Source organism: Equus caballus, chromosome 24 (assembly GCF_041296265.1).
Source record: "Equus caballus isolate H_3958 breed thoroughbred chromosome 24, TB-T2T, whole genome shotgun sequence".
In the NCBI taxonomy this organism is placed as follows: Eukaryota; Metazoa; Chordata; class Mammalia; order Perissodactyla; family Equidae; genus Equus; species Equus caballus.
The window spans coordinates 30,584,469-30,605,180 of record NC_091707.1 but is presented as its reverse complement, the minus strand read 5'-3'; the positions used below and the strand labels follow the sequence as shown (position 1 = coordinate 30,605,180).

At 42.6% G+C, this 20,712-nt stretch overlaps 1 protein-coding gene and 1 long non-coding RNA gene across 50 annotated transcripts in view; one reads left to right on the top strand and one right to left on the bottom strand.

Moving 5' to 3' along the window:
• Window positions 1–20,712, bottom strand: part of SIPA1L1 (signal induced proliferation associated 1 like 1) — a 359,658-nt gene that overhangs the window by 16,151 nt on the left and 322,795 nt on the right. For all 49 annotated transcript variants that reach the window (XM_070249967.1, XM_023628022.2, XM_070249984.1 and 46 more), the window contains 3 exons: window positions 19,322–19,764; window positions 5,664–5,903; window positions 4,718–4,883 (listed from right to left, as the gene is read on the bottom strand). In XM_070249967.1, coding sequence (XP_070106068.1) covers window positions 4,718–4,883; window positions 5,664–5,903; window positions 19,322–19,764 — 849 coding nt within the window. The remainder of the gene's footprint in view (window positions 1–4,717; window positions 4,884–5,663; window positions 5,904–19,321; window positions 19,765–20,712) is intronic.
• LOC111770331 (uncharacterized) lies at window positions 1,180–8,011 on the top strand. The gene is made up of 3 exons (XR_011432188.1): window positions 1,180–1,302; window positions 2,066–2,250; window positions 7,805–8,011. It is a non-coding gene; the product is annotated as an uncharacterized lncRNA (long non-coding RNA).

The following is a 20,712-nucleotide window of genomic DNA, read 5'->3' as shown; positions in this document are numbered from 1 at the left end:
GACATGGGGGCACAATACCTCTCAGGATTATTATGAGGATTAAATGAAACACTGGACTAATCACAAAAGCTTGTATCAGTGGTATTACGAAATAATGTTATGGTCCCCAGGGGAACAGCCAGCGTCAGGAAGGTCTCCTCAGAAACTTGTCAAGTGATGACATGGTTGCTGGGCAACAGAGCATTTGATCATCATGACGTATTAACTCAAATAATAGGTGGCTCTTAACATTAACATCTAAGATTATGTTTAATGAGTTTTGGAGATAATTTACTTTTTGAGATGGATTTCCATTCATGAAATAAAAATTGGGAAGTCAGCTTTATAAATGACAAACATTTATTTAGTTATACCCAACAAAAGTTCCAGCTAGCTGTATCTCTTGTTGATGTCTTTTGCCTTTGTGACTCAATTTGATTTTCCTTGAGATTTTTCTGCAAAAAGCCAGCTTCTGAGAATCTCATTCACTGAGAAAGGACAGACGCATTAACAATATGTAAATATTGTTATTTAAATATTTAAATATCCAGCTTCCAAGAGTATTTGATCTGTTAACAACAACACTATCTGTATTCAGTTCCTTTCAGACTGCTGTTCACCTTGGAGGGGAGAAGAATGTGGGGAACAGGTGAAGCTGTGAGGAGGAGGGCTGAGTCACTGCTGGCAGAAAGCCACCAGGGGCCTTTCCATGACACCCTGCAGGCGGCAGAGAGAGAATGGTACAGCAATGGCTCCATGTAGGAGGCTGGGAATACAGAGTTAGCGCTCAGGTTCATTCATGTGCTCTGAGTCCAATGCACTTCCGTCCAACAAGCCAAGGGTTAATCAAGTCAAAGCTGCTCACAATGTGGTGTGCATGGCTGCTGCATAAACATGAAAAAATGATTAATCAAATGCATTGTAAATGAGCCCCAGGTGTAGCCAATTGTGTAAAGATGGTGTTCACTTCTTAAAATTCATGATGAGTTAAACCCAAGGTATGTATGTGCCGCCTGGAAAACTAAGCTGCTGTGACAAATGCTTTGTGAGTCTCTAAGCGGAGGGAACTTGGTATAGAAACGACAATTTCTCTTCTCACTTTACAGAGAAGAGTGGGTCTTAGAGAGGGTAAATGGCTTGCTAAGTGTATTTAAAAAAAAAAAAATAATAAAACCACATCATCACTCCTCCATCCGCAAGGTTCAAGGACTACCCAATCAGGCTCCCGCCTGCCAGGCCAGAGCTCATCAGAGCTCTATGTTCTCACTCTGCTCTCAATCCCTGTGAGGACCTCTGGGTTCAGCTGAAGGATTTCCTTTCCCGGTGAGTCTCCCCACCCCGATGGTTTGACAGGAGAGAGATTTTCCACCACTTCTAGCTTCAGCCTCTTTGGGAAATATTAGTATACTCCAGGGCAATAAACAGCCACCTTGAAGAGATCCTTTGAGCACTGTGCTTTATTAGAAGTTGTAACATCCTGCATTAAAGGCGGGCAGGGTGGGAGATGGAAGAAAGCAATCTGCCTAGATGCTTCCCACCGATAAAAAAGTAGCAGGACCTAGTCTTGTCCAAACACGTTGGGATGACCCCTCACCCCATCCCCATTCAATCCCAGTATTAAAGGTGTGCACACCTATCCAGTGCCCAAGAGCGCCCTCTGCCTTCCTTGCAGGTGACACCTGAGACTGGAGAGTGGCACTGCCCGCTGCTGCCAGCTCCCGAGAAAGAACCACAGTGGAGTCAATGGCAGACTCAGAAGGGATTTTAGAGAGCATCAGGCCAGAGGGTTTCAAATTACGCTCCAAGGAGCCCTAAGAGTTCCTCACAGCACCCCTGCTTGGGGAGGGGAGATGTTCAGGCGGCACCCAAGACCCCATGACATGTACCTCTTCTATCAGAGAAATTCTGCTTTCTCAGTTCTACATAGTGGGCTTCCTTGTATAATTTTATTTGAAAAAAGGGTTCCTGAGCTTTAAAATGTTTTGGGCACCACTACTCTACTCTGGTCCTCTACTTCAAAGCCAACATACAAGGTGGAGAAGAGGCATCTTGCTCCAGGTCAGTCTCCTGTTCTCTGTCTTTCCAGTCGTCCTGGCTATCCGTGAAATGGGGTACCTGCACTTGCAATAACCGAGTATCAGCTCTTCCTAAACACCAGAGCTGCCTAAGCCTTTTCCTTTGGCGTACACCCGAGAGTGTTGGCCAGAACGCAGGATAACGGCTTGCACTGTTGTCTGTTCACGTGCCACTGCTGCCCTCAGGGAAAATCAGGTTAGCCCATCTTTGTCTGCCAATGACGTTTCTTAGAATGTTACAGCTCTGCCATTTTCCTTGAGGTAGGGGCCCTGCAGCCACCCACCTCTCAGCTACAGCCTGCCCTGCAGAGTGCTGCCCCGTCCTGCAGCAGACATCTCACTCTGCTGGCAAACGAGCCTGGGACTGACCCTGTCATTTGATATTAACGATCGCCTGTAGGTAGCACTTGCTATCCAAGAAAGCCACTGTGGTGTGAGTAGGTTCCAAGTATCACAGCCCAAAGCTGGCCACTCCTGTTCCCCAAAGCCTGATGTAGAGGCCTGCAGCCTGGAGCCAGGCGGGGCCTGCAAGACTTCTCCAGGGCATGCTGGCCTTCCTGACACAGCAGAGCCAGGTTATTCAGACAATGAATCTCAGAAGACACACAGAGCTACTTAGCTGAACTCATCAGAAACCAAACCCGGTCAAAAAGGATGAGACCGGAGAGAAAACAGAGCATATTTCCAGCTCTTGCTTCCAGCCTTTCCAGTAATAGTTCAGCCAGCAGAAGCTCTTTCTTTGCAGAGGGTCTATAATATAGTCACAACATAAAGAAAGTGCACCCCTGTTTCAAATAGGAATGTTAAAGTAATTCACTTTGGAAATAAAAGCCAAGACCTGGAAGAAAGGCAAAACAGACATTTGCTTTCAATTATTTCCAGTGCATGAGTAAATGAAAAGCATGAAAGCTCGAAGCTTGCCCCTTTCCAAAAATGTTAAACTAAGAATTGAAGGAAAGATTCCTTTCAGGGCAAGTCTTATTTTCCTCTAACCTTAAAGGAAAAATCTGGAATTATTTTTATTTTGAAACTGGTACTTAAACATTTTAATACACCTCTTTGGGTTTGGATGAATAAAGAAAGAAGTTTTAAGCACCATCTTTGGGGAGGTTGCTAAGGAAACCATTTGTACCCTGGGTGATGAGTCGGAACTGTTGAGTGTCGGCCTATAAAACAGAAATTACAGAAATCGAGAATGGCAAATCTTTAAAATGATTTACGATGTTAATATATTTATGTAATAAATCATTTGTTTCTCAGCAAACCTCCAGAATGGTCTCTGGAGTTTAATTTCTGTAAATGTTGATTTTTAAGTTTAGGAGGTATATCTGACCTATCTGGAGGCAAACACATGGGTGTGCACAGACAGAGAGGCGTGTACATGTGCACACACACTAGAATGGTGAGGAGAAAGCCTGAACGGGATAAGACCATACAGCTCATCCAGTTGGGCACGCCTCTCACCCTCTGAACACAGTTTAAGGATGGTGAGTGGTGAAGGAAATATTTTAGCTTCCGTTTTCAATCAACTCTCAAAGTTGTTCTTAAGCTTTCTAGTCACTTCAAACAGACTACAAATTGTTTAATCAAGAACCTAGAGAACAGAAAGTGTCAAAGTTTGCCACCGTGACCTTCCCAGGGGTGGACTCCCTTCTCCTGGGGCTGACCAATACCCCGTGGACAGAAGTACTTTATGCTCAGAGTGAAATACCTTTCCGCCCCGCTCAACAAACACCAGCTCCGAGTCCTGGGAGTGTGAGACTGCATACTTCAGGGGACAAGACTTTAGAGGACAAGGAGAGGAGAGTCTTAAGCAGACTTCAGGGGTCTCCCAAGCTGAGGTGAACAGAACAAACCCTTCCAAGGTGGTCATGCAAAGGTCTGGCCACTGCCACACAAACACAGATTCTGAGTAAGTGCAAGGGACCTGATGGGGAGGGGGGCTGGGTTTAGAGAAGGCATTTACAGTCTGGAATTCTGAGGGAAGTGGAGAGAAGGCTTTATGAAGTAGTCTAGAAAGTTCTAATGGGAAATGTGTAGACTTAGTTTGCTAGAATGAAGAGGTGGCTTTCGGGGGATGGGGGAGAGGAGAGTGAGTGTCCCTCAGGCAGTTTCTCTGAGTGACTGAAGAGCACACAATGTGTAGCCAGGAGGTTTGCCTGGCCAGGTTCAGGGGGCAGAGGGAAGGCCAGAGCGCAGGATACTGTGGGCACAGAGGGCAGGAAGTGAATTGGGGGCTACCTGTGGGAGGACGGAGACCCTCAGGACAAAAGGCACTACAGTCCTTTTAGACAGAAAATTTTCTGTCTGACAAGGGAGCCACAGGTGTGTCTGCAGAGTTTTGAGAAGCAATGTTATGTGAGTAATAATGTCCAAGAAAGAGTGTAGCTTGTGTACTGTGAGTAGGGCACACTGGAAGAAGAAAAGGCTATGGGGCAGGGACAGGTTAACATAAACCCAGACCGAAGAGACGTGGCGGCAGGGACAGAACATTTGGAAAACACTGTGAACCAATTATCGGGAAGACTGGGTGATGGCGGGAAGTGGGCTCCAATGAGGAGGAACTGGGCACCAACCCTTCCTGGAGGGTGCGACTACGGCGGGCGGCCCTGCCCGGCCCGGCCTCTCTCTAACTGCTGTTTACCCCAAGCTCTGTCCTGTACCTTAAAGTTCTTCTGAGATTCGGAAGTTGGGCTTTCAAGGTCGATGAGTTTCTTGAGATCCTCCTCAATAGTGGACTTGGAGGCCGGCTTGGGCGATGCCCGGAGGTCCCTGGTTGAGGCACGCAGCCTGGTGTGGGCTATTTCATTGCCATCACTCTGATGACGCCTTGAAAGGAAGGGAAGAGATGGTAGACACTAAGTTGACAAGGTTGATTCAAGGGCACGATGGGTTCTGAAGGAGGTAAGTCAAAGGAGAAATATTAAAGGAGAGAAAAGGAGAATTCTGTTCAATTATATTCCAATCTATTGGATAAAAGCTTGTTAAAGAAACAAAACCAAGGGGAAACACAAAATAAAAAGTCTGATGAATAAATCCCTCTTATACAGGAAACTATTAGCTCTACTAAGCCAAAATTAGCAACAGACTTATTAATAAAGACCACAGGGTATGAATCCCAAATGCAGCCTTTGTACAAACAAAAACAAAATAACTGAATGAATCATTTATTTTTTTTACTGTACTTGGTCAAAAAGTCCTTTATATTCAGGGGTAGTCACTTACTTTCTAATATTCTCTCTGGTGCCTCGGGGCCCAGTTAAGAACTATGTGGGGAGGCTGGGATTAGCATCATCAAAGGGACGAGTGTGGGCTTAGCACCAGAGGGTCAAAGTTTGTTCTTCAGACAAAGAGAACAGACATGTTCTCTTTCCTAGGAGATCTAAGGATCTCAAATCCGAATGTTTTGCAATACGTTTTTAAAGAATGAGGTGGAGAAATAATTTAAGAACAGTTTTGCTTAGAAAAAAAATAATAATTTCCCTACCAAACCAACCTCTTCCCAACCCCAAGCCTGGCCTCCTCTGTTGTGGGAAATTGCCCCAACCTGTTCGTTCTCTGTCATATTAAAAGCAAACCACCCAGCAAGAGAAGCAAAAGAATTCTTACTTTCTTGTATCCATGAATCCCACGGAGTTTATGGTTCCTTCCGGTTTTTTCCACCCAATCAGGTATTTGCTAGTAGCGCCCTGGCGGGGGTAGAAAGTCCTAGGACCCGATGAAGAGGAGGAGGAGGAGGAGAAGGAAGGTGCAAGTTGCGAGGAGCTGGCAGGATGAAGCTCTTCCTTAGGTGAACTTCGGGCACTGGTGAAGACAACTGGGCTGGCAGAGTGTCGGGAGCTCATGGTACTGAGGAGAAGCGAGACAAGGACAAGCAACGCAGGTCAACACGTCAGCTATAAAAGTGTCGTCCAGGATAGGGGTTACAGCGGGTGAAGGAACAAGGACTATTTCATAAAATATTCATGGGTATGGCTGGCTGGCTTTCCTTGCTTTCTCACTGTAATTTAAATGTCTGCTGTCAAAGTGAAAGACGGTCACAGGGGGCTTAGTCTGCACTTTAACTCAAAAAGCAAAAATAGCCAAGACCGTCAGGGACACGTTGACACACACTGGCACCACTGAAGCTTGTTACAGTGAAGTCTAGAAGAGGCAAGTGACCGGGGAAAGTCAGCAGCAAAAGGTCTAGTGGTCTCAACGGCTGTCTGTCTTGCCTTCCTCAGACCAAGGGGTCACGCGGACGCTTCCCAGGCCCAAGCTGAGGAGGGGAGAGGAGACTGGATCAGGCGCATAGCCCTCCACACACTCACATCCAAGGCCCAAGAGGCACACTGAGGTCTCCTTCCCACGGCATCTGGCATTAATATTGACTCTCTAAAAGGCTGGTGATCAGAATGAAACTGGACCACAACTTATACCATACACAAAAATCAACTCAAAATGGATTAAAGACTTGAACATAAGACCTGAAATCATAAAACTCCTAGAAGAAAACATAGCGGGTAAGCTCCTTGATGTCGGTCTTGGCAATGAGTTTTTGGATTTGACACTAAAAGCAAAGTCAACAAAAGCAAAAATAAACAAGTGAGACTACATCAAATTTAAAAGCTTCTACACAGCAAAGGAAACCATGAGCAAAATGAAAAGGCAACCTATGGAATGAGAGAATATTTGCAAATCATATACCTGATAAGGGATTAATATCCAAAATATATAAAGAACACATACAACTCAATGGAAAAGAAAACCAAACAATCCAATTAAAATACAGGCAGAGGATCTGAATGGACATTTTTCCAAAGACATACAGATACATGGCCAACAGGTACATCAAAGGTGCTCTACATCATTAATCATCAGGAAAATGCAAATCAAAACCACACCCAGTATCACCACATACCTTAGAATAATTATTATCAAAAAAGACAAGAGATAACAAGTGTTGGCCAGGATGTAGAGAAAAGGGAACCCTTGTGCACTGTTGGTGGAAATGTGAATTGGTGCAACCACTATGGAAAACAGTACGGAAGTTCCTCAAAAAATTAAAAATAGAACTTCCATTTGATCTAGCAATTCCACTTTAGGGTATATATCCAAAGAAAACGAAATCACTATCTTGAAGAGATATGTGCAACCAAGTTCACTGCAGCATTATTTACTATAGTCAAGACATGGAAACACCTCAAGTGTCTACTGACAGATGAATGGATAAAGAAAACGTTATATAAATATAGATACACACACACACAATGGAATATTATTCAGCCATAAAAAAGAAGGAAATCTTGCCATTTGTGACAACATGGATAGACCCTTAGGGCATTATGCTAAGTGCAATAAGTCAGACAGAGAAAGACAAATACTGTATAATCACACTTCTATGTAAAGTCTAGAAAAAACTCAAACTCATAGATAAAGAGAATAGATTGATGGTTGTCAGAGGTAGAAGTGGGTGAAATGGGTGAACATGGTCAAAGGTACTAACTTCCAAGTTATGAGATAAATAAGTCCTGGGAATGTAATGTACAGAATGATGACTAAAAATAAAAATAAAAAGCTAATCATCATCAATGTCTTTTAAACTCTGATTAAAGATTACAAAACTAAAGTCTACAGGACTTAAGGAGAAGGCTATTCACTACACTTTTAAAACTCAGAAAGGCAGAATTTTCAAAATTAGGAATGAGAGTTTATGTTGACCCCAAACCTAGAGGGCCTTTAACTGTAGGATTTCTACACTTCTTTCCCAGTGATCTCATAGGATCCAAGTTCCACCACATGACCCTGTGGAGTTCTCTGGCTTCAGCTGACACCAAAGACGGCTAGCTCTGACTACAGCGGACTCTATTATCGAAGGTTTAGTTCACAGGATGTGGTCTCAAAGCATTCTTCAACAGTGTTTCCATTTGTCAAAAACTAATGGTGTTGATCTGAATAAAGCTTGGATTATTAGTTAATAATAATGCATCAATATTGATTCCTTAGCTATGACAAATGTACTATAGTAACATAAGACGATGACAACAGGGAAACCTGGGCGAGGGGTATATGGGAATTCTCTGTACTGTCTCTGCAACTTTTCTGTATATTGAAAAGTCTTCTAAAATAAAAAAGTTTATTACAAAAAACTAAGCAAAAATCAAAATATAACAAGAAAACAAAACCCTAATGGTCCTGGGATAATACATACAGATGAAAATAAACACTGAACTCCCACCTCAAACTTTACATAAAAATCAACTCCAGGTGGATTGTATATTTAAATGTAGGCCTAAAGATTCTGGACTATACCATGGAAGAAGGGCTTTCTGATAGAGGTAGAGGTTTCTTTAATAGGATCAAAAGGAAGGACTGAATCACATTAAAATTAGGAACGTCTGTTCATCAAGACACAGAGTAGGAGAATATACGTCAAACATACATCCACCAATGGGTTCCTATCCAGAATATTTAACGAACTCCTAAAAATCAACCAGACAGACAACCCAATAGAAAAATGGCCAAAGATCTGAAAAGGAATTTCACAAAAGAGGCTATCTAAAAGACTAATAAACTCTGGTGCTCAACATCATCAGTTACCAGGTACATGCAAATTAAAGTCACAAAGAGGGACCTATTACCCACGCACCAGAATGGCTAAAATTAAAAAGACCAACAATATTAAGTGCTAGAAAGGACGCGAAGCAACTAGAACCCTCATACACTGCTGGAGGGAGTGTTACTCATTACAGCCACTTTGGCAAACTCTTCAGTCTCTGTGAAAAGCTAAATGCGTGGATATCCTATGAGGCAGCAATCCCACTCCCAGGTATATGCTCAAAACAAATGCAAACATATAGACCAAAGGACACGCACACGAATCTGTAATATCCCTGAACTGGAAACACAACAAATGTTCATCAACAGTCGAGTGGATAAATGAGTTGTGGTGTGTTCTCACACATAAATATAATACAGCAATGAAAATAAACTAATGCTACCTGCAACACACAGATGAATCTCACCAACATAAGGCTGACTTAAAGACACTAGACACAGAATAATACATATGGTATGATTCCATTTACATAAAGCCCCAAAATAGGCAAAGTGAGTCTATGGTTTTAGGATTCAGGATTATGTTTACCTTGGGAGGAGGTGGGAGTGACTGGGGAAGGCATGTGGGAGAGAGGGCAGCTGGATGCTGGGAAAGTTCCAAATCTTGATCTGGGTATAATTACATGAGTATGTTCACTGTGCAAGTTCATCCCATTGTACACTCACGACCTGTGCCTTTTCTTTATGCACGCTATACTTTAATGAAACACACCCACAAAAATAAAGCAAAAGTAGATGACCTGAAAGGAGAAGTCCTTATCGGTCTGCAAAGCTCTGCAACAGATTGGAGAGAGCAGGTGAGGTATGGGGGCGGAGGGGGCACAGACAGGACACAGAAAGGGGATCTGGAGGGTTTTCCACACTAATTGGGCCTTACTACTTCAGACCAAATATAACCACCTCCTTTATTTTTGTAACTAAGAAGGAGGAACTGGGCGCAAACTTTACCAGAAAATATAATAATAATAAAATGACTAGCCATACTCTAATCCCTCTAACAAATTTTTTCCCCAAGATTTTTCTAGCTAGAGAGGAGGTGAAGGAAAAAATCCCTCATAAAACCTCAAAGGGCAACCGAAATGTAAAAGCAATTTAATTTCATTTAGTTTTTACCTCTTGATAAATATCTCATTTGTTTGCTTTTAAAATTAAGAAAAGGGAATGCAAAGGTCTTCCCTAAGTGCAGTATATTAAATCAGTAAGAACAAAATAAGAGTAAACCTCTGTTATGGAAAAGAGACTACCAGAGGAAAGCTGAACCAAAAGAAAAAAGGAAGCAGGGAAAGACATATAAAGAGGTGGAGGGCCGGCCCCGTGGCTGAGTGGTTAAGTTCACATGCTCAGCTTCTGCGGCCCGGGGATCGCCGGTTCAGACCTTGGGCGAGGACATGGCACCGCTCATCAAGCCATGCTGTGGTGCATCCCACATCGAGAAACTAGAATGACCTACAACTAGAATATACAACTATGTACTGGGGCTTTGGGGAGAAAAAAAAAAAAGAGGAAGATTGGCAACAGATGTTAGCTCAGGGCCAATCTCCTCACCAAAAAAAAAAAAAGCAAGCACATCTGTGACCCTGTCATCATCATTAAAAAAAAAAAAAAAAAAGAGGCGGAAAAACTCAGAGAGAAAGAAAGTAACACCAGAGCCCTGGTTAACAGTGACATGTGTTAACACCGGGCTCATCCACCCAGAAGGTTTTGAAGCGGTAAAGAGGGCAGCCTTCAGGATACTTTGAAACAATGCAACCAGTTTGTGGCCCTTTGTTAGTTACTTAGCGACAAGATCTAATCTTTGGTTTGCAGATTTTCTCACCTGACTATACCTACCTCATACACATTTACAACACAGAGGTGGAGATGTTTCCAGCCTCAACTGTGGATAGTGTCTGGAGCAGACTCCAGTAAAGTGCCAAACAATGAATCAGGGTCTCACACACACATCTCCCACCTTGAATAATCACATGCTTGCTCTGTCTGCCCTGAATTGTACCCACAAGTGAGTGAAAGTGTGTTTGAATGACTAGAGCCAGTTCTCACAGTTCAGCACGTTAAAATACAGATTGCAGGGCCCCACCCCAGAGATTCTGATTGTGTAGGTTGGGTGGGGTGAGGGGGAGGCAAAAGAATCTGCACTTCTAACACTGTGGTCCCTGACTCATACTTTGCAAACCACTGTACCAGAGGTACATTTGAATGCCCACATTTTATACGTTTCTCAGCAACAAGTATTTTGATATGATAACATTGGTATTCAAAACTCTGGGGCTTTCAGAAGACTAAATGCTTGGTCCAAAGAGAAATAATTAGCCATGAGAATAGCAAGTAAATTGCATTGTCTGTTAATTTACAAATCCCTCTTTTACAAAATAGCTATGCTGGTTTTAGCCACAATGTATGTACATACAGCATAAAAGTGGAAGTTAGAGAAAAGGCTTAGAAACATCAAAGGAGAGAGCAATATATACAGCATATACAGTTTTTGGAGCTCTTTCCTTCCTATATGAATTTCATTACTATCAATATTTCCCCAAGAGGCATTCAATAAGTTTTTGTACTAGATTATAGACTCTTGAAGGCAGGGATTTATCTGTGTACATCGAACAATGCCAGAATACAGCAGACTCCCAGTAAATATCTATTGCACAAAGGGTTTCTCTTGAGCATGTATGTAGCACGCTCTATATTCAACTTCTTTATCTTGTTTACAGTCTCCCTCCCCATTTAAATGTCAGCTCCATGAGGGCTGAAATGTTTGTCTGTTTTGCTCACTACTGTATTCTCCATGCCTAGAACAGTCCCTGGCCACTGTAGACACCAATATTTGATGAGCAAAACTGTCAAGTAAATGACAAATTACTCATCTATTTTAAATATAACTTAGAGTTACGCATGAAGATAGTGTATTTTACTCATACTGTGTTTGAAACTGGACGTTGCTTTATTTTTATTGCAAGAAATTAAATCTACAGATTATGCTTCTGTTTACAAGTGTATTCTTAAAAGAATAATTGGTTAAATAAGACCATAGACCCTGATTATTGGTTTTATCTGTGAACATGATGGCTGACTAGCTCCCAGGTGTGAAATGCTAGCACACCTTTGTTCACTAATGGTTATAATCAAGACAGTCCTATTTAACAATTAAATAGAGAACAAAGGTGAAAGCAAAAAACAAATAAATAATTCCTTGGTAGGTCTTCCTTTTTTTGTACACAAACTCCCAGCATTAAGTGAGGTGAGCCCTTGAGTACACTTGGCTTCTAATTCAGTGAGCACAGGAGGGTCACCTGGGAACTCTTAAAACACATTCTTGGGCCCTAATCCCAAGATTTTAATTTAATAGAGCTGGGGTGGTGCCTGGGTTGTGTATTTTGGCGATAATCCAAGTGTACACACCAACTGAGAACTGCTGCTCAAATCCCGTTGAATTATTCATATTGTTATGACTTCGTCAAAATCTGACTTCATATTGTCAAGATCAAGAAGGTGAAGTCATTGGAGCCGTGTTCCTCCAGCCACGGACTGTGGCCATCTGCAGATGTTGATGTAAATGAAGATGCCTTGGACATGTCAGATCTCTTAGAGCCCCAGAAATATGTATTTTAACCAACTCCCAGAGGATTCTCCAGTTCCCTAGAGTTTAAGAACTGCTACATTAGCCCCTCAACTCCTCCCACTCTAAAGGGGCTGTCTCCTCTTTCCTTTGTGGCTTCATCCCTGCGCCCAGCTGTCGGTGGGGCTTTTTAAAGTTGATCAACCCTGCTGGCCTTGAACCACCTGGAGGGAAGTGCACCCATCTACTTCTCCCTGAGAATCTCTAAAGTGGCTTTAATTACAAAACTACTAAAACGAAGTTGTTAGCTTCCTATTTTTAAAGGGGAATTGTGTGGCTGGGTTGTTCCATTATTCCAGAGATTTCACGTTAATTCAATACGCTGCAATTCAGTTTCACCCACGGCAAATTAGAACTCTCCACAAGAAGTGCATAAGAAGGTAACGAGCCAACAATATGGAACAGAAAGAGAGCAGGAATAGATATGTCAGAAAGGGACAACTCTAATATCTGCTACTTTCCTCATTGCATAAACAGTGAGTCTAACTGCGAGGATGGCCAAAGTGGAAACACTGAGAACTGAGTCAGGGTGCTCCCGGATTCCATGTGAAGAGACCATAGCTTTATTTTCTATATAAACTATAGGGACCCTAAAAATGGACCAAGCTTCAATTTGTTTGGGTCACCCCCAGACATGAATTTTGAAAAGGAAGAGAGGATACACACACACACACACATGACACCCCACAGAAAAAGAGGAGAGGCGGTAACGGGGTAACTGAGCATCTGGGACGGTCTGGATCTGTTCAACCTTTTCATCCTGACCTGATGCTCAAATGAAACCAGGAACCAAATGTGCTGCAACCTGGTTATTTTACACTCCCAGCTGTGGTCAAACTTTACAGGACAGGAGGCTAAGTGACCAGTCTGCAAAAAGGCTGCTACTCACGGCGGGTGCCACTTCACAAAGGAGGAGCTACATCTGTTAGCTGACCCAGCAGAGCGATGAACCATACAGAATGGGGCAGCCTGGAGGTTATGAGTCAAAGCCCCAAGTGCTGAAGCTAGGAGGGCCTGGAACACTGTTCTGAATTTGTGCATTGTCACAAAGGCCACCACCTCCTGTGGAAAACCCCTGCCAACCACCCTCTGCTGCTGAAAGCTGCCGAAGGAAACACTTGGAGTCATCTATGGTCCGGGCACGACATGGAGGGATGGATTTTAGACAGGCTGGCCCGCTAAGGATGATATTTTCCGGAGGGGAGAGCAGCAATTAGTCACCTGTCAAATGGCTGTGGCAAAATCTGCACACAGGCTGAATGTTGGCCTGAAACCAAGGGGAGGGGAGCTGATCGGGTTTCCTGTGATTACTTGTACAGATAACATAAATAGGCCTCTGGGTGACAGATAATGATTAAGGAGGACTCCTCCCACTGTGTTCAGCATTAGCCAACTCTGCTCAGTACTGGGCTCTACAATTTCGGAGGGCTTCAGGAGATGCTAATTCTAAAGGATTGAGGGGAAAAGAAACAGTGGAGTAGGAATTATTAAGCTGGCAAAGGGATATCCAAGTGATTGCAGTAAAGAAGACTGTTCATCTCTAAGACAGAGATATTTAATAAGTACAAGGGCACACTATACATAAAGCATAGGGAAATGAGTGGCTAGGCATACGCAACAGAAGAGGCCTCAGGGGCACTGTGGACCACAAGCTGAGTGAGTCTGCAATGCTGAGCTAGTTAATAGAGAGCTAACAAGATAATTATGAATATTACCATCTTTTAGGCATTAGCTGAGTGTCATGTCAAGGTTTGGCATTAAAAAGGATATAGAAAACAAAGCAGGAAAGCAAAAATATGACTATAGAGTGAAACACACAAAGGAGAGTTACAGGAGTTGTGGGAGGTACATGTTTGTTGAAGGAAAAATCGCTGGAAGACTGCATCAAAGTGGGTGACGGAGAGCTTAAAAAAGGAAACGACAGAGAACATTTTGTCTTCAAAGGACATTTACAGTTTGCAATTCATTTGACAAGCTTTTTTATTCTCAACAAACATATAAAAACAACAATTAGTAAGGGGCCCAGGTATTATCAGATTACAGATCAGAGACAAGCTCAGTGAAATGGCGTGACTGAGCAGAGGCCACATGGCTGGTCAACGGTGGAACTGAGACTTGACCAGGATCTCAGGATTCAAACCTATTTCCCTCCGTTTCTCTCGCAACTTGCCTGGAGGTGGAAGGAAAATTTCTTTTTTTTTTTTTAAATTGTTTTCAATGGCCTCTTGTTGGTGTCTACAAATTTCACAGTCTTAAGACTTCAAAAATCTTCATGTTTATAAAAGACTCAGCTCAGAAAAACCATCTCTTCTCTCTTAGTTGTATATTTAAGGGGCAGCTAGAGGGATCTCAGCTAGGTAGAGATGGGACAAAATTTTGAAGAGGGAGAGGACTTAAGTACTCAGAATGGTTGTAGAATCTTCTTGAAATTATTCTCCCCACTTCCCTTTTTTTTAAGCAATTGGATAAATTCTCCTCCTGGTAGGATTGCTTAAATACGACAAGGAATGGACTCTGTCCTTTCAGAACTCCTTTTGGTCTTATGATTTAATGGCATTTGGAGAATTTGGCTTTCCATATTGACTGGATGAATGATTAGTCACTTCACAGAACAACAAAATAATGATAAACTTTTTGTTGGTAAGCTCTGCATTAAGCAATCTGACATCTGTGGCTTGACAGAGGTCTCATTTTCTCAACGTTCACTTGAAATTCAACCATAGTACTTCTGTTTTTCAGTCTTTGAAGTTAGCTGAACATCACTAAAGTTCTGGATAAAATAATCACCCACTCTCATAAGCTGGAAGAAACGGGGCAAGATAGCTTAGGCCAGATGACCTGAAGTTCTGCTGGATAAAAGCAAAATAAAACAGAATCCTGAATATTCACTGCATGCAGGAGCACAAAGCAAAAATTACTAGTGAAAACAATCGGTAAACGTAAGGCAGGTAGAGCTAACCGCACGTTGAAGAGAAGTCCTAGGTTTGTCATTTAAGAGGCCGCACTTTCAAATTCGGAATTAGTCCATAAAACTTAGAAAAATAATATTCTCACCTTAAGAAAAAAATGAAGAAGAGAGGCAATTAATTATTAATAGTTAAAAAAAATTCTAGGGAGATTTGGAAGGGAATGTTACAGATAAAGGGGCAGAGAACAAAACTGAAACACACCAGCGATGGTACGCCCACAGGCACAGCCCAGGATGCTTGGGCAGCCTGAGGCATGCCTTAATGTCCAAGGTAAACCAAATCTAAGAAGCCCTTCTTTACCTCTACTCTCAAGAAACACACAGCTTTTCTGGCACGATCAGTTAATTTATTAGGTCAACCAGAAAAAGCACATTCATGAAACTGAACTGCACTGACAACGGTGGGCAGGCATTTTCCCTGGCCTTTAATCAGCCCCTCTAGGGAATGTCAGGCACTAACCAACTTACATCCAGATACTGATTGATATTTGCATATAAGCTGTTATAAAGTCCTTCCTTGTAATATTTTGCAGATTTTACAAAATGTTATACAGAAATGACTTTACTAAAAGTTCATGCCATACAAGGACTTTATGTTTCATACAAACACCTATACAGAAAAGTATGACAGCTTTTGCAAACACTGACACTTCCATCCAATAAGCCTTGAGATGTAGCAGTGTTTTCAAGGAGGCAGGAGTTGAGGATTGATGTTATTTTTGATTCAGTTTATTAGTAGGCGCCATGGGTCACCAAGCAAAAAGTGGGACTATTAGGAAGAAGTTATTCCTGTTTGTTCATCAAAATTTATTGAGCAACCATCTGTTATGTTGGTGTGTTGAGCACCTATCCGTTATACCCATGCTGGCACACTCTATGCAAAACTGCTTAGGATGAACAGTTGGGTGAGACATCCTCTCATACCTGATGGCAGGAAAAATCTGATCACATAAGTGAGTACTAATTGGCTACAGGGCTGTGGGGGTGTATGGGAAGCAAGAGTTCAAAGCAGAATGGCTGGCTAACGAGGGTGGGTGCAGAAGTCTGGACACTCAAACAGGTCAGGTCAGGCTGTTAGAGAAGAGAGGTGTATGTGCAAATATGTGGTGGGGTTTTTAGCTTTCTAACGTGTGCTCTTAAATCTAGTTCGGCCATCAGCAGTACCATTGGTTAGGGGCCTAGGGCTCTGTATGCTAACTAAGGAGCTCTGTGGTCACCACACAAACTGGCACTGCCTACTGCTAAGACCAGGACTCTAAGAAAAAAGGACCGCAGCTGGTAAGACTATGAATTGGAACTATCTTCATCTCTCCTATGCTTGCCACAAATCATTTTTTGAGTGGTTTAAGACCTGAAAGTGAAACAGCCATTACAAAAACATAAAAAATAAAAATTTCTCCCTAAATTTCCAAACCTCATAGAAAACACATGTAACTATAGAAAGTTATCAGTGTATATGGCTTCTCTTAATGACATTCGAATATAACAACCCCTTGTAATTACCAACCTACACTAATGCAGTTCTCACGGGTTGGCGCAAAAAACCTGCACAGTCATCTACAGGGAGACTGCAGGACAGAGGGAGTAGGAACACAGCCCAGCCAGAAATACACAGTGGAACTTAATCACTGTAATTTAGATTTTGTCACCAAGTCCCAGGTACAAGCTCTTTTATGCACTGTCAAGAGATCTCCACATTAATTGCTGTTCCTGTCTTGTGAGGACACAAACACTCTAATTTGCAGTGATTTTGGTTTCTCCAGCAATGTGCATTTGGTGGCTAAGTCCCCCTTTCCTCCAGAAAGGGAAGTCTGCTAAAGCTCGGATTGCCCAGCTCACTCTGCCAAGATCAACAGCCTGAAGTCACAAAGCATCCCCGGTTACCAGAGTCTAGAAATGGCTGTGACTCAGGCTGTCAGTGGGTGGGACGCCCTGCCACCCTCCCTGAAAGGCCACATTCTTCTCTTCTCTAGTAAGTTTGACTTTCAGCAGAAGAGTTATTTCTAAAGGATGATGGAAATGATTTCTGCATGGTCAGTTTGAAGGAGAAAATTTGGATAATCCTTTGAGGCCTTCAGGCAGCCTCAGTCAGCACAATCAGATAATGCAAGCCCAGGTGCCCACTTTTCAGGGGGGGACTTTGTAGATCCCCCGGGATTTGTCAGATTTGTTAGATGGCACAGCTGACATTTTGTGCTTTGTGTTCAGAGGCCCAGCCCTTTCACCCTTACTCCATGGTGATGCCATTCTAGACAGGAGCTCTATAACTGACTTTCTCCTGCCATCAAATTAGACCAGAGAGACATCCCCAGATGGAATATCATTCTTAAAAAGACATGCTCCTTTCAAGATGAAGGACTGAACACCACAGAGATAGGGGTCAAGCTAAACCTAGAAACCGCAGAGAAACCATTTGGGAAAAATATTCTAAGTCAATGCACAAGCTAGAGTTGACGAGATGGTGGAGCATGCCCAAAACAGCAAGCACATGTCATAATTCTGTGTCATGTGATTCTGTGACCATATTTTCTTATTATGGTATTTGACGTCCAGCTTCCTGTTCTACTTTTCCAAACACTTCCTTAACCCGCTTGCATCAGACATTCTATTTTCTGAATTGTGGAAGGTAACTAGGTGCCTGAACTCAAGAATACCGAGACTTCTTTCCCAATTGCCTTTTCGTCTGGGGGCTGAGTAGTTTCCAGACCTGTCACAATCACCCTTTATTACTGCAATGCGCTAGTGGTAAACAAAAACAAAACTTGTGAAATGCTTCATACCACGGGGCCAACCTGGAATTTTAAAAGATGGGAAGCTCAAGAATCTTATCAGTAACAATACAGAGACAACGAGAGAACTGAATATTTAACTGATCAAGTCAAACCAATCCAAATTAGGTAGCGGAGATCCCCTCTCATTTAGATTATCTGGGTTTACTGACAGATTATGTGCCTGGATTCCCATTTGAAAAGTACAACTAAATTCAGCTTCTCTGCTATTTTTCTTTAGGGCATAATAATAGCGGGGCCAGACGACAGTGAGGTTAGATGCTGTCACGCAAGCTGATCAGCGACTGACAACAGTAAAAGGTTAAAGGAGAAACATTCAGAGATCAACAGGCGCAAAAAGACAGTGATGGAATGTTTCCCCTAAAAGGAAGAATCTTGTCATACTTTGGATTTAGGCTCAATCCAAAAGAGGAAATAAAAAATATATTTATTTTGCCTATCAGAGTGATCTCCAAGGACACGGGAATGCGCACTTTTCTATCCTGAAAGGTGGATGGGATGTATCTAACTTTAGCTCCACTTTTCTGTTGGATACCACCCCCCTTCAACACATCACTGTCAGGAGCCAACTACTGAAAAAAAATTCCATGCAGACCCTGGGTAAATGAAGCTTTCTGATAGAGAGGCAGCGTAAAGGAAGGGTATAGCATCATCAACAATGACACGTTAGTCTTAGAAAAGAGCCTTTTCTTTTAAAAAGATGGCCAAGCTCTCCTTTTAATGTCTTCAAAAGACTGTCCCACTGTATATTCTCTATCACTAGCTGAAAGCCAAAATTATAAAATTCTTTTCTAATTCTGGTATGTGTTAGGAAAGCTTTCATAAAATCAAATACAATTTTACAAAGAATAAATTTGCAAACTTTTCTCATAGTTTAAAATAATGCATCAAGGGGGCTGGCCCTGTGGCCGAGTGGTTAAGCTCGCGCACTCCGCTGTAGGCAGCCCAGTGTTTCATTGGTTCGAATCCTGGGCGCGGACATGGCACTGCTCATCAAGTCACGCTGAGGCGGTGTCCCACATGCCACAACTAGAAGCACCCACAACAAAGAATATACAATATGTACTGGGGTCTTTGGGGAGAAAAAAGGAAAAAATAAAATCTTCAAAAAAAAAATAATGCATCAGGATTGTAGGAATAAAGTATTTTAGTGGGCACTAAATATATATAAGCAACTGTCACTGCATGAAAGACCCCCTTTCTTTATACACTACTGAGCATATTAAAGTGGGATGTGGCAGAAAGGTCGCTGTGGGCCTGGGCTGGAAGGGGAGCGGCAGCAGGAAGGGGCGGTTACCTCGAGTGAGAAGCAGCGTCATTTATACTGAAAGTGCTGTTCTCCCTGGTCAGAGGGTTTGAGCCGGCCTGGCTCTTGCTGTGGATGTCCAAGCTCAGGGAGGACTCTGCTTTCCGGTCCATGCCGTGGCCGTCTGTCTCTAAAGTCCGATCCGCCATGGAGATCACTTCACTGGAACTGTGCCACAGGGGTGCCACTTTCTCCTTGCCTGGCCCTGAGCGAGGTGACGACGTGGCAGCCCCCAGGGAGGCCGTGCTGCCGTGGCTGGGGCCATAGGAGGTGGTGTCGATGCCGCTGTCAGCAGAGGTGCCTTGCAGGTAGTTGTAGCTGTTGAGTTCGGATTCTGTGCGGTCCCCGTCGTACCATTTCTCGTCACTGTGGGCACTCGATGCGTTGCTGGAGAGGGTGTTGCTGCTGGAGTGGCTCGAGTAGTGGCTGTCAGACTGCAAGGGAAGCAGGACTGACTTAGGGGCAGGTTTGCTTCTTAAACACCAGAGAAAAATAAGAGGGGAAGGGTCCTGTGAAATGTGTTTAGTTACGGGGGTCTCAAGGCACAAAAATTCCCATGATGACAAACCAAAGCAAGACAGGAGGTACCTGCAAAAACCCACTCAGACGTGTCCATGGCAGAGAGCGCTGGAAATGGTTTCTTTTAGAGTCCATTTTTCATTATTTGACTTATGCTAAAGTATTAACAGTATTGAGATAATTTTCATCAGAAAAAGAATCTAAACTGTTAGACATTTTAATATCTTAATCTTAAAATAGAAAGGAAATGACACTTCCAAAAGGCTTATAACTAGAAAAGTCCTACTACTCAGAGTAAATAGGAGGCTAATGTCAGACACTCCTAAAGAGATCTCCTTTTCCTCCCCAATTAGCATCGACTTAGCAGACAGCTTTCTCAGGAGTGCTTAGAGGTAAAATTTATACAGAGGTGCCAAGGTAATTCAGTGGGGGAAAAATAGTCTTTTCAACAAATGGTGCTGGGACAGCTGAATATCCACATGCAAAAAAGAAGTTGGATCCTCATCACATAGAAAAATAAACTAGAAAAGATCAAAGACCTCAATGTAAGAGCTAACCTATAAAACTCTTAGAGGAAAACATAAGTAGGTAACTTCGGGACTTTGGATTATGCAATGGTTTCTTAGATATGACACCAAAGCCCCAAAAATAAAAGAAAAAATAGATAAATTGGACTTCATCAAAATCAAAAACTCTTGCACTTCAAATAACCCTTTTAAAAAATGGGCAAAGGATTTGGATAGACCTTTCTTCAAAGAAGATATACAAGTGGGCAACAAGTACATGAAAAGATGCTCAATATCATTAGTCAGTAGGGAAAGGCAAATCAAAACCATAATGAGGTAACACTTCACACACACTAG